The following is a 13,361-nucleotide window of genomic DNA, read 5'->3' as shown; positions in this document are numbered from 1 at the left end:
TAGCTGTTGTTCTTCAAGCATCTTTACACAGTGTAGATTGCCACAGGCAGATAGATTCGAGTAAAGTTAGAAGAAGAATGTTTTTCTCACTCACACTGTTCCCATTAACTGTATGACTTCAACAACAACCCCGGCTTCACCTTGTCAGAGCTATTCTCTTTATTTTATCCATCTCCAGCCCGTTCTCTGCGAATTAAATCTCACTCATTTTCTTTCTTGCCCAGTTCTGGCACATAGGAAATGTTAACTTTTTTATTTCCATAGATGTTTTCTCCCCCATCGTTTTCTGATTTTATTTCAGACTTGTATTTTGTTGCTTTATCCACAAAACAACTCATAGTAGAGACAATTTGAGTGTAGATTCCTGTCTTTCCCTTAAGCAATAAAATTGACCAAGCAATATGTAGAAATGAAGGAATATTGCATCTGCCAGCTATCATTGTGATTTAGTCGCAATTTCACACTATTGTTACAGTAATAATACAACAAAGGATTCAAGCACAGGTTAAGTATACCTGGTGGTGGCTGCACAGATTCCAAGCAAGCATAAATGCAACCATTATAACAGCATCGTTTGTGCCTTTCACACTCAGAGTCTGACCTGCAGCTGGGAACCTCACAGGCACTGTCCGGTAATGCCTGAGGTGGAGGTGGGCACCGATCATTCCTCTGGTATTGCGATGAATGTGAAATCAACTGATACTCATAGTCCTGTGGAAATGGATTTCAACAATGGCATAACTAATGTGACAACAATGAATTTCAACAACAGCATAGCCAATGTGACAACAAATCACATCATCCAGCTCTAAATAATTCACAAAAATACTATTAATTGCATATTTCAGTTTCAGAATCAGGTTTAGTATCACTCACATATGTCATGAAATTTGTCATTTTGTAGCAGTAGTACAACACAAAAATTACTACGTTACAATACGAAATATTAAAATCAATAAATAATGCAAAAAGAGAGCAAAATAGTGAGCTTGTTTTCATGGATTGCTAATAAATCTGATGCAGATGGGAACAAGCTATTCCTGAAACGTTTACCCCATTTCACCCTATAAAAGATATTCCCTTTGTCCTATCCATTACTCCCATCAGCTTTGCTACAACCTACATTTTTTAAAATCTTTACTTTCTAAGTTATGATGTTGGGTCTTTGACCTTAAGTGTTAACACTGTTCCTTTTCTCACAGGTGCTGCCTGACTTGTCGAGTAGTTCCATAATTTTGTTTTAGATTTCCAGCAGGACCGTGGGTTGGAGGTCAGAGGCCCAGAGGCAGACAACCCTGCGAGTGGAGGCCCATCTCTGTGTACGGGTGGGAAAGGGAGTCTGTTCTGCTGTTATTGCTTGTTGTATATGGGCTGGGCGTTGTTCTGTCAAATACTGTGGGCGTGCTACGTGGTGACACTTCTGGGCTGCTCCGGGTGAATCCTCAGGCACTGTTGGTTGTCAATGCAAATGACACATTTCACTGTGCCTGTTAATATTGAAGACTGAAATCAGCACCTTGCAGCAGCACGAGACTGACACCACAAATCTGTGTATGCACCTGCTCAAACAACCGCCATTCCGTGTCCAAACTGCAACCTCACGCGTGCTTCGGCCTTCGGCCTCCGATGCCACGTGCGTATCCACAGATGACTGCACAATGTTTAGTCTTCCTCGGACCCCGAGAGACAACAACCAATTAATAAATAAATCTAAATCTGCAGTTTAAAAAAAATTTCCATAGTTACTGATTATTCCTTTTATATTTACAATATAAAAGCATTTTCAATGACAGCCAAGCAGAGTGACAAGGAACATGGCCACCTTGATGTGTTACGTAGCTTGTAAGTGGAAGCGGGCCAGTCTTTCTCTGAGATACAATCCCAAGAGCTTTTGGTTAATGTGCCCAGCTTGAATGGGTCCAGTACTTTCACAAATTAGGTTTCTCCTTTCTTTCCAGCCTCTTTCTAAAGCTTATTTGTGAGTAACCATGTCTGAGCTTCTTATCATCTGTTTTCTCACATGAGTAGCCAAGCCAGTTACGCTCAGACATGAGGGAATCTGCAGATGCTGTAAATTCAGACAACACACACAAAATGCTGGTGGAACACAGCAGGCCAGGCAGCATCTATAGGGAGAAGCGCTGTCGATGTTTCGGGCCGAGACTCTTCGTCAGGGAGCTCACACATGCTGCTTAAGCTTGTTACTCGCCCCAGTGTGTGTTCACTTACTTGAATGCAGACCCAGAATTCAAGACTGCTTCTGCTGGTTTTGTAATGAGCCTTTGAAAACTAGCCTCCCCTTAATGAACTCTGTCTCCACTTCTCACTACCTCTGTACAGCAACTAACATAAGCAAAGATGCCCTCCACTTCTGATCCCTCTATGAGGATTGGTATGTGTTCCTTCATCTTACCCTTCCTGAAGTCCACAATCAGCTCTTTCATCTTACTGACGTTGAGTGCAGGGTTGTTGCTGTGACACCACTCCACGAGTTGGCATATCTCATTCCTTTAAGCCCTCTCGTCTCCATCTGAGATTCTACCAACAATGGTTGTATCGTCAGCAAATTTATAGACGGTATTTGAGCTATGCTTAGCCACACGGTCATGTGTATATAGAGAGTAGAGCAGTGGGCTAAGCACACACCCGAGGTGCACCAGAGTTGATCATCAGTGAGGAGGAGATATTATCACCAAACCACACAAATTGTGGTCTTCCGGTTAGGAAGTCGAGGATCCAATTGCAGAGGGAGGTAACAGAGGCCCAATTTATCAGCAACTGCAGTTGTAGAAGCCACAGTAAGCAGCGGTTCACTTGATTTCAGATTAGCCACACTGTGTAGGGATTCAATTAATTTGACCACAGGAAAATGCATGCAACTAACTCTGTTTAATTTTCCTAATTCTTCTTATTGCACCACAGTTGCACACTTCGAGATCTTCACTCCCAGTTCTCCATTGGTATGAGAGGCAAGGGTGCTATAGGAAATGCAGTGACGCTAAATGACAAAAGAGAGGATGGATATATATATTTTACATATATAGGGTATTTAAAATATCCTATCAAACAGTGGATTTTATTTGGCTTTTTTGACACTGATCAACAGAAAAAGTGAAAATAGATCTCTACAAAGTAACCTAGATTAATTATAAATATAAAACACAAAATAATTGATTGCATAAGTATTCACCCCACCCCCAATAGGACACACCAAATCATCACTGGTGCACCCAATTGGTTTTAGATGTTACATGGAGATCTGTTTTCGGAGACAACTGTGCAGTCAAGGTGCTTCAACTGAGTAGAGTAAAAATACACCTGTATCTGGAAGGTCCAACTGCTGGTGAGTCAGTATCCTGGCAAAAACTACACCACGAAGACAAACCAACACTCCAAGCAACTCAGTGAAAGGTTATTGAAAATCACAAGACATGGATACAAGAAAATTTCCAAGTCACTGAATATCCCTTGGAGTACAGTTAAGTCAATCATCAAGAAATGGAAAGAATATGGCACAGCTGTAAATCTGCCTAGAGCAGGCCATGCCCAAAAACTGTGCAAGAAGGAGACTGCTGACAGAGGTCACCAAGAGACCTATGACATGACTGGGGGAGTTACAAGCTTCAGTGGTTGAGATGGGAGAGCAACACATACAACAACTGTTGCCCGGGTGCTTCACCAGTTGCAGCTTTATGGGAGAGTGGCAAGGGGAAAGCCACAGTTAGAAAAAAAACACATGAATTCTCAGCTAAATTTTGCCAGGAAGCATGTGGGAGACTCTGAAGTCAGCTGGCAGAAGGGTCTCTGTTTGATGAAACCAAAGCTGAGCTTTTTGGCCATCAGACTAAAAACACACCATCCCTACCGTGAAGCACGGTGGTGGCTGCATCATGCTGTGGGGATGCTTCACTGCAGCAGGTCCTGGAAGGCTTGTGAGGGTAGAGGGTAAAATTAATGCAGCAAGATACAGGGAAATCCTGGAGGAAAAACCTGAAAGTCTGCAAGAGAACTGCGACTTGGGAGAAGATTTGTTTTCCAGGAAATCAATGATCCCAACCACAAAACCAAAGCTACAAAGGAATGGCTTGAAAACAACAAAGTTAATGTCCTGGAGTGGCCAAGTCAGAGTCCAGATCACAATCCAAATGAGAATTTGTGGCTGGCCTAGAAAAGGGCTGCTCACTCACGATCCCCATACAATCTGACAAAGCTTGAGCAGTTTTGTAAAGAAGAATGGGGAAAAATTGCAGAGTCCAGAGGTGATGGAGACCTCGCCACACAGACTGAAGTCTGCAACTGCTGCCAAAGTTGCATCTACTAAATACTGACTTAAAGGGGGTGAATATTTCTGCAATCAATGAGCTTGTGTTTTATATTTGTAATTAATTTAGATCATTTTGTAGAGATCTGTTTTCACTTTGACACAAGTCTTTTTCTGTTGATCAGTATCAAAAAGGTTAAATCCACTGTGATTCAGTATTGTAAAACAATAAAACGTGAATACTTCCGAGGGGTGAATGCTTTTTAAAGACCCTGTAGGTATGTATTCGTGTGTGTGCATGAGCGTGTATATGTATGTGCGCGCGTGCGCGCACACACACACACACACACACACACACACACCCCAAGACTTTTGCAACTTTTGCACAGTTCTGTAGTAATTTTACACTGTACTGCTACAAAAGATCAAATTTCATGACATATAAGAGTGATATGTGCCTCTATTGTGGACTGATAGTGCGAAACGGACAGGGATAGGAGAAACACAGTTGGGAAAAGGGTAAGGGAGCGGGGAGGGGAGCACCAGAGAGACATTCTCTAATGATTGATAAACCAATTGTTTGGAATCAAAAGATATTGCCTGGGGTCTCAGTGTGTCTTCACTTACGTCAATCTCTGCCCTGACACTCCTCCCCTGCCACCTGTCCCACACTCTTCCCATGCCACTCCCAGCATCATTTACACCTGCCAGATTTACAAACTCACTCTCCATTCCACGTTGACAAATACAGTACTATGCAAAAGTCCTAAGCACCACAGGTATATACAGTATATGTGCCTAAGACTTTTGCCCAGTACTGTTTCTAACATCACACCTTTGAGGCCCTTAAGTGATGTAGAGCATATGAACTGGAGCATGCTTTAACTGGAGGAAGACATTCTTTTTGTTTTAATTTTCACCTCCAGCATCCACAGTGCTTTTACTTTACATAAAAGCTCATAGCATTTTCTTTTAAACTTGCATGATTACAATGATCACCTCCAGTTAATTTCAATCATCTAATTCAGATTCCATTGAGCAAAGTGACACTAACTAGTAAAGTGAGAACTTTTCACCTCCCTAGATGCCACAACAGCAAAAGGGAATTAAAAGATGGCTGAGCAGTGTCAGTTTGAGAACATTGATGGATGTGGTAAAACGATGCATGATGCTGCCACCTGGTGGACAGAACAGAATAGTTCTTCCCAGTTCTTGCCCGTACTGGTGATAGAATCACGGAAAATCAGCGTGGGCTATGCAATCTGGCTCCACTATTCAAATATAATTATGACTAAATATCTACTTCAGTACCCTGTTGACAAAAATGTATAACTTGCTAAATGTTAAACTTAATGCCCCAACCAAGAAAATGTGCTTTATACTTTATTTACCACCAGCTGTGCGTGCGTTACCATTTTCAGGAAGCTATCGACTTGCATCCTAAGATCCCACCATACATCAATGCTCATAAGGGTCATGCCATTTACTGTATACTTTACCCTTGCATTTGACCTCCAAAAATGCACCACTTTACACTTATCCAGATTAACTCTAACAGGCATTTCTCCAGCCCAAATTTCCACCCATTCTGCATCTCTTGGTACCATTACTTCCTGCACATCACCTGCCTTCCTTGCTGTACCTGAATGCTTACCTTCAGCAAGTGGTGTTCAAGGACACTCAAGTTTCAATGGGCCTACCATCTTCCCATTTTAATCACCATTTAGATGATAATTTGACCTTCAGATTTCAGGAACAAAATCACTAACCCCACATTTATAAACTTTATATACAACTTTATATACTGAATTGCCATGTATTTGCCTATTCACCCAAATGGTCTTTGCATCCTCCTCACAATGTACATTCCCCCTAGCTCTCCCTTCTTCCCAATATATCTGAAAGGTTTTAGTATGCTCCTCTGTGAAGACAGAATCAATGTAGGTGTTTAATTTCTTTGTTCAAGTCAAGTCAAATCAAATCAAGTCTACTGTCATTTCCACCATAAACTTCTGGTACAGTACACAGTAAAAATGAAACAACGTTCCTCCAGGAGCCTGGTGCTACAGGAAGCAACACAAAACTACACTAGACTATGAGACAGCACAAGCTACACTAGACTACGTAAAACAACATAAAAACTGCGCTAGACTACAGACCTGCACAGGACTACATAAAGTGCACTAAACAGTGCAGGACAGTACAATAATTATATGAACAAGATAATAGGCACAGTAGAGGACAAATTACAATATAATAATAAATGATGTAGATTCCAGTCTAGACTCTGAGTATTGAAGAGTCTGATGGCTTGGGGGGAGAAACTGTTGTACAGTCCGGTTGTGAGAGCCCGAATGCTTCGGTACCTTTTGCCAGATGGCAGGAGGGAGAAGAGTTTGTGTGAGGGGTGCGTGGTGTCCTTCACAATACTGTTAGCTTTGCAGGTGTAGCGTGTGGTGTAAATGTCTGTAATGGCGGGAAGAAAGACCCCGATGATCTTCTCAGCTGACCTCACTATCCGCTGCGGGGTCTTGCGATCCGAGATGGTGCAATTCCCGAACCAGGCAGTGAAGCAGCTGCTCAGGATGCTCTCGATACATCCTCTGGTGAGGATGGGGGGGGGGGGGTGGGAGATGGACTTATCTCAGCATTCTGAGGATGCAGAGATGCTGCTGGGCTTTCTTGACTATGGAGCTGGTGTTGAGGAACCAGGTGAGATTCTCCGCCAAGTGAACACCAAGAAATATGGCGCTGTTAACGATCTCAACGGGGGAGACATCAATGTTCAGTGGAGAGTGGTCGCTTCATGCTCTCATGAAGAAAATAACCATCTCTTGTTTTGCTCGCATTCAGAGACAGGTTGTTGGCTCTGCACCTGTCCGTTAGCCGCTGCACCTCCTCTCTGTATGCTGACTCATTGTTCTTGCTGATGAGATCCACCACGGTTGTGTCATCGGCGAACTTGATGATGTGATTCAAGCTGTGTGTTGCTGCACAGTCGTGGGTCAGCAGAGTGAACAGCAGTGGACTGATCACACGGCTCTGGGGGCCCCCAGTGCTCAGTGTGTTGGTGTTGGAGATGCTGATCCCGATTCGGACTGACAGACGTCTCCCAGTCAGGAAGTCTAGGATCTAGTTGCAGAAGGAGGTGTTCAGGCCCAATAGGCTCAGCTTTCCAATCAGTTTCTGAGGGATGATTGTGTTGAATGCTGAACTGAAGTCTATGAACAGCATCCAAACGTACGTGTCTTTTTTGTCCAGGTGGGTGAGCGCCAGGTGGAGGGTGGTGGCGATGGCATCATCTGTTGAGCGGTTGGGACTGTACGCGAACTGCAGGGGGTCCAGTGAGGGAGGCAGCAGGGTCTTTATGTGCCTCATGACGAGCCTCTCGATGATGGATGTGAGAGCAATGGGATGGTAGTCATCGAGGCAGGACACTGAAGACTTCTTCAGCACAGGGACGATGATGGCGGCCTTGAAGCACATTGGAATGGTGGCGCTGCTCAGGGAGATGTTGAAGATGTCAGTGAGAACATCTGCCAGCTGTTCTGCACACCCTCTGAGCACTCTGCCAGGAGTATTGTCTGGTCCAGCAGCCTTCCGTGGGTTGACCCTGCATAGAGTTTTCCTCACGTCGGCCACGGTAAGACACAGCACCTGGTCATCGGGAGGAGGAGTAGTCTTCATTGCCACTACATCATTTTCCGCCTTGAAACGAGCATAGAAATTCAACACATTTGGCAGGAAGGAAACACCAGCACAGGCAGGTGATGTTGTCCTTCCACGTGCCCTTCCACATGCATCGCGTGTTGCCTCACAATGTTATACTCAATTTCTGACCTTAAAAGACCTGAAGTTACCTTCACTAACCTTTTTATATTTACATAGGTATAATGGCTTTGATAGTTAATTTTTGTGTTTTACATGGAGCAGTAGAGTGGTGTAGTGGTTAGCATAACACCATTACTGCGCCAATGATCAACAATCAGAGCTCAATTCTCACTGCTGCTTGTGAAGTGCTTATATGTTCTCCCTATGACCATGTGGTTTCCTCTGGGTGTTCTTGTTTCTAAGCCGACTTTCCAAAGATGTGCTGTTAGGGTTAATGACGTGCAGGCATGCTATGTTCATGCTGGAAGTATGACGGCACTTGAGAGCTGCCCAACACATTCCTCGTTGATTTGACCTGCCACAAATGACACATTTCACTGTGTTACATGTGACAAATAAAGCTAATCTTTAATCCACAGTGTTATTGTTAACTTGGTTTCATCAGTCTAGAAATACACTCAGTGGCCATTTTGTTAGGTAGATCTGTTCGTTAATGCAAATATCTAATCAGCCAATCATGTGGCAGCAACTCAATCCATTAAAAAAACGTGCAGACATGGTCAAGAGGTTCAATTGTTGTTCAGAGTAAACATCAAAATGGTGAGGAAATGTGACCTAAGTGACTGTGACCATGGTGCCAGATGGGGTGGTTTGAGTATCTCAGAAACTGCCGATTTCCTGGGATTTTCATGCATGACAGGCTCTAGAGTTCTAAGAGAATGGTGTGAAAAACAAAAAATAAACATCCAGTGAGTGGGAGTTCTGTGGGTGAAAACACGTTGTTCACGAGCAAAGTCAAAGGAGGATGACCAGACTGTTTCAAGCTGGCAGGAAGGTGACAGTAATTCAAACAGCCACATATTACAAGAGTGGAGTGCAGAAGAGCATCTCTGGATGCACAATATGCCAAAATTTGAAGTGGATGGGCTACAGAAGCAGCAGATCACAAACAGACAGAAATAAACTCAGTGGCCACTTTATTACAGTGGCAAGCAAAAGTTCAGGCACACCCAGTCAAAATTTCTGTTACTGTGAATAGCTAAGCAAGTAAAAGATGACCTGATTTCCAAAAGGCATAAAGTTAAAGATGACACATTTCTTTAATATTTTAAGCAAGATTACTTTTTTATTTCCATCTTTTACAGTTTCAAAATCAAAAAAAAGGAAAAGGGCCCGAAGCAAAAGTTTGGGCACCCTGCATGGTCAGTATTTAGTAACACCCCCTTTGGCAAGTATCACAGTCTGTAAACACTTTTCTCCAAACATACCTTTGTTCATTGTGTCAGAATTCAGCATCAGAAGTTTGCAAAGGAACATCTAAACAAGCCTGGTGCATTTTGGAAACAAGTCCTGTGGATGGATGAAGTTAAAATAGAACTTCTTCTAAAAGTTCTTTTTTCTATTTTTCTAAAATAGAAAAAGGGTGCAGAATTTCATGGAAAGAACACCTCTCCAAATGATAAGCACGGGGTGGATCGATCATGCTTTGGGCTTGTTTTGCAGCCAGTGGCACGAGGAACATTTCACTGGTCGAGGGAAGAACGAATTCAATTAAATACCAGCAAATTCTAGAAGCAAACATCACACTGTCTTTAACAAAGCTGAAGATGAAAAGAGGATGGCTTCCACAACAGGATAATGATCCTAAACACACCTCAAAATCCACAATGGACTACCTCAAGAGGTGCAAGCTGAAGGTTTTGCCATGGCCCTCACAGTCCCAACCTAAACATCATTAAAAATCTGCGGGTAGATCTCAAAAGAGCAATGCATGCAAGACGACCCAAGGATCGCGCAGAACTAGAAGCCTTTTGCAAGGAAGAATGGGCGAAAATCCCCCAAACAAGGATTGAAAGACTCTTAGCTGGCTAAAGTGTTTACAAGCTGTGATACTTGCCAAAGGGGGTGTTACTAAATACTGACCATGCAGGGTGCCCAAACTTTTGCTTCGGGCCCTTTTCCTTTTTTTTTTATTTTGAAACTGTAAAAGATGGAAATAAAAAAGTAATCTTGCTTAAAATATTAAAGAAATGTGTCATCTTTAACTTTATGCCTTTTGGAAATCAGGTCATCTTTTACTCGCTTAGCTATTCACAGTAACAGAAATTTTGACCGGAGTGCCCAAACTTTTTCACACCACTGTAGGTACCTACTGTAAAGAGACACACAGTCACAGTTACATCCTTACTGCACGTGACTTTAACTTGTGATTAGGTGTTTCTTTGTTCCATGCATACAGATTTCACATTGTGACTTTGAGCTAAATATCCCTCTTAAGCATTGCCCTGATTTCCTCCTTTACCTACACCACATTGCCTCAATTCCCTCTTTGCATATCCTCACCATTGTAGTATCTACAGGAGGTGCTGCATCAAGGCAGCAACATCCAGTATCAAAGTCACCCAACATCCAGGCCTTGCAATCTTTCTGCCACTACCATTGAGAAGGATGTACAGAAGACTGAATTCTCACACTACCTGATTCAAGAGCAGCTACTCCCTTTTAACCAAAACCCTAATCACTACAGTTTAGCATCAATATGACAACATTGATCATTCTGCAGTAAAAAGGACCACTCTTTTTTAAATTGTCTTCTTTTTTGTAAAAAAGTGTGTAACTTATGTTCAATTATATTTTTCTTGTGAACGCTGTTGGTATGGTTATATGTTCCTGTGATGCTGTTACAAGCAGATTTTTTATTGTACCTGCCCATATATTGTACTTGTGCATATAAAGATAAGCTCAAATTTTACTGCTGATCAAGATGAAGGCAATATTTTTTTCTGTGAAGAATGGCAATATTGTTGAACTCAAAGAACAGACGGGACTAATACAAAGTTAAAGGGGCAACTCCTTTCTCCATTGAATACATAACCGTTTGAAATTAAGTTTATTAATTTAGCAAATAGCATTCCACATTTCTGCAGGTGGCTTTAGTTTCTAAATATGTAACATCCAATCGTGCCTTAACCACCATAACTTGACTGATGAAACTCTGACTTTGATACTGAAAGAAAACCTACCACAACAGCAAAACACTACAAAAGGCGGATTAAAAAAAATGTAAGATATCAGAGCTACTCAGCAGGACTAGAAGACAGAGCCAGAGTGAATCATTATAGTCTGCAGAAAAGCAGAGGACTAAACAAGTTTTAGGTTCTCACTGTGAGCTGCATACATCAACGAAGTATTAAAGACAAATGGGTGAAATTTGCTGCAGAAATTCACCTCCATTATGTTTCCGGCTCTTTCTCTGTTGAACTTGTTTTTCAAAAAAGTACCATACCACAGAATTTTCAATAGCACAGTAAAAGGTGGAAACACTCAACAGGTCAATCAGCATCTGTAGAGGGAGATGCAGAGATAGTTTCAGGTCAATGATCTTTCGTGCCCTCTAGTTAAACTAGGTGGAAGGTGATAGACCTCTGATATTAACTATGATTTCTTCTCCACAGACACCACCAAGTCAACACAGCATTTCAACATTTTCTGTTCATTTACAGATTTCCAGCGTCTGTTGCATTTTGCTCTTAGACCAGAGGAATTTTACAATTGCACCTCTGAATTCATTTACCTCAATGCTTAGGCAGGAAATAGTGTTTGAAAAAAACGATGTTTTTTTTTAAATTTTAAAATGCTGTATCCCCAGTTTACCAATATCAGACTTATTAACAACCCAGATGTACAATCAAGCACTAGGGAGACCAGCAGGATATTTTGCCAGCAGCTAAGGGACTGTAGGCTTCTTCTGCCACCTGGAAACCCAGCTTGTGGTCGCACTTCTGACTTGTGAACTGTCCAGGTTATGAACAGTTTATAAAAATGGAACCTTGCTGGAATATGTGGAGGACCTGAAAGAACGCAAAATGTAGTCAAAACGGTTCAAAAGTGCAAGATACTAATAGTAACAGAAAATAGGTCTGCTCAACAATAAATGGGCAAAGACTAACAGCTTGGCTAAGCATTCAAAACTGGCAGCCACATGATTTATGTTCATGGAGTTTTTAACTATTCCCAATTATCAATTTCAATGACCCTTATATAACAGAACCACAATGAAAGAGCTCTGGTCTGGCAACTCTAGTGATCAGACTCCAGGTTTTTTTTGTGTGACTGTGGGGGATTTTTTCGAGCCAGACGAAGCACACGGCAAAGTTTACTTTCCTGCATCATTCACCAAGTCCAGTTAAATCTAGGATTAGATCACATGTTTCCACATCTTTCCTATAGCCTTAGGCCTTCTTCCCAGATCTCAGAAGATCAAATGTTTGAGAATTTTATGCCAAACATAAACATTGATAGCAAAACATAAGCCTATAACATTGTTTTTAACATTAGTACTTTTAAAGCTCTATTAAAATGTTTGGATAGTATGATATCAAGGACACTGAAGTTTAGAAGATTTAAATTTATCCTTAAATGTTAATTAAAAATTTTGCACTTCAATGCTGAACTGACACAATCGAGATTCACTTTCAAGGGCTCTACAACTCATGTTCTCAGTGTTATTTTTTGATTATGATTATTTGCACAATGTGTCTTATTTTGTTTGTTTTTCAGTCTTTATGCACAGTTTTTCATAAATCCTATTGTATTTTTTTTATTTTCCTGTAAATGCTTGCAAGAAATAAACCTCAAGGTAATACAATGTACTTTGATTATAAATTTACTTTGATCTTTGATAGTAGCTTTCAGTCTGTCTCCAGTTGGGAAGAATCTGATGCTTTAAGTTGGGACAGCTCTGTTGTTGGCCCAGACCCAAGTAAAACCACCAACCCCGTAAAACCTGAGGAGAATCTTCAGCTGTCAGCCTGTACTTCCCGATATCGGGAGATCACAGTCTCCCTTTCTTTTGCAGGTTAATTGTTAAGCCCCAGCATGTAGTTTCCCAGCCAGTGGAGGGAGATTCATCTTGTACTTTTATTTATTTATTTTATTTTATTTGATACAGTGTGAAATAGGCCCTTCCAGCCTTTCGAGACACACCACCCAGAAATCCGGCAATTTAATCTGGGCCTAATTGAAGACAAGCTACAATGACCAATTAACTTACCAATGGGTACCAACTGATACATCTTTGGACCGTGGGAGAAATCGAAGCACCCGGAGGAAACCCACATCATCATAGGTAGAACGTGCAAACTCCTTACAGGCAACAGTGGAAGTTGAGCCTTAGCTAGCTGTCATCAGCAGCATAAAGAGTGACCCTAAACCCACGGGTTTGCAACCTCCTGTGATCGTCCTCCATTCCTTTGTCATTCCTGGTGCA

The 13,361-nt window shown here is 41.8% G+C and overlaps 1 protein-coding gene across 4 annotated transcripts in view; it reads right to left on the bottom strand.

Annotated features, from left to right (window-relative positions):
* wfdc1 (WAP four-disulfide core domain 1) overlaps positions 1-13,361 on the bottom strand; it is a 43,163-nt gene that overhangs the window by 16,090 nt on the left and 13,712 nt on the right. For all 4 annotated transcript variants that reach the window (XM_059993165.1, XM_059993162.1, XM_059993163.1 and 1 more), the window contains exon 3: positions 516-711. In XM_059993165.1, the coding sequence (XP_059849148.1) occupies positions 516-711 (196 nt within the window). The remainder of the gene's footprint in view (positions 1-515; positions 712-13,361) is intronic.

Source organism: Hypanus sabinus, chromosome 17, assembly GCF_030144855.1.
Source record: "Hypanus sabinus isolate sHypSab1 chromosome 17, sHypSab1.hap1, whole genome shotgun sequence".
NCBI classification, from domain to species: Eukaryota; Metazoa; Chordata; class Chondrichthyes; order Myliobatiformes; family Dasyatidae; genus Hypanus; species Hypanus sabinus.
Note: the sequence above shows the minus strand (reverse complement) of the source record. Positions and strands in the feature narration are given on the sequence as shown.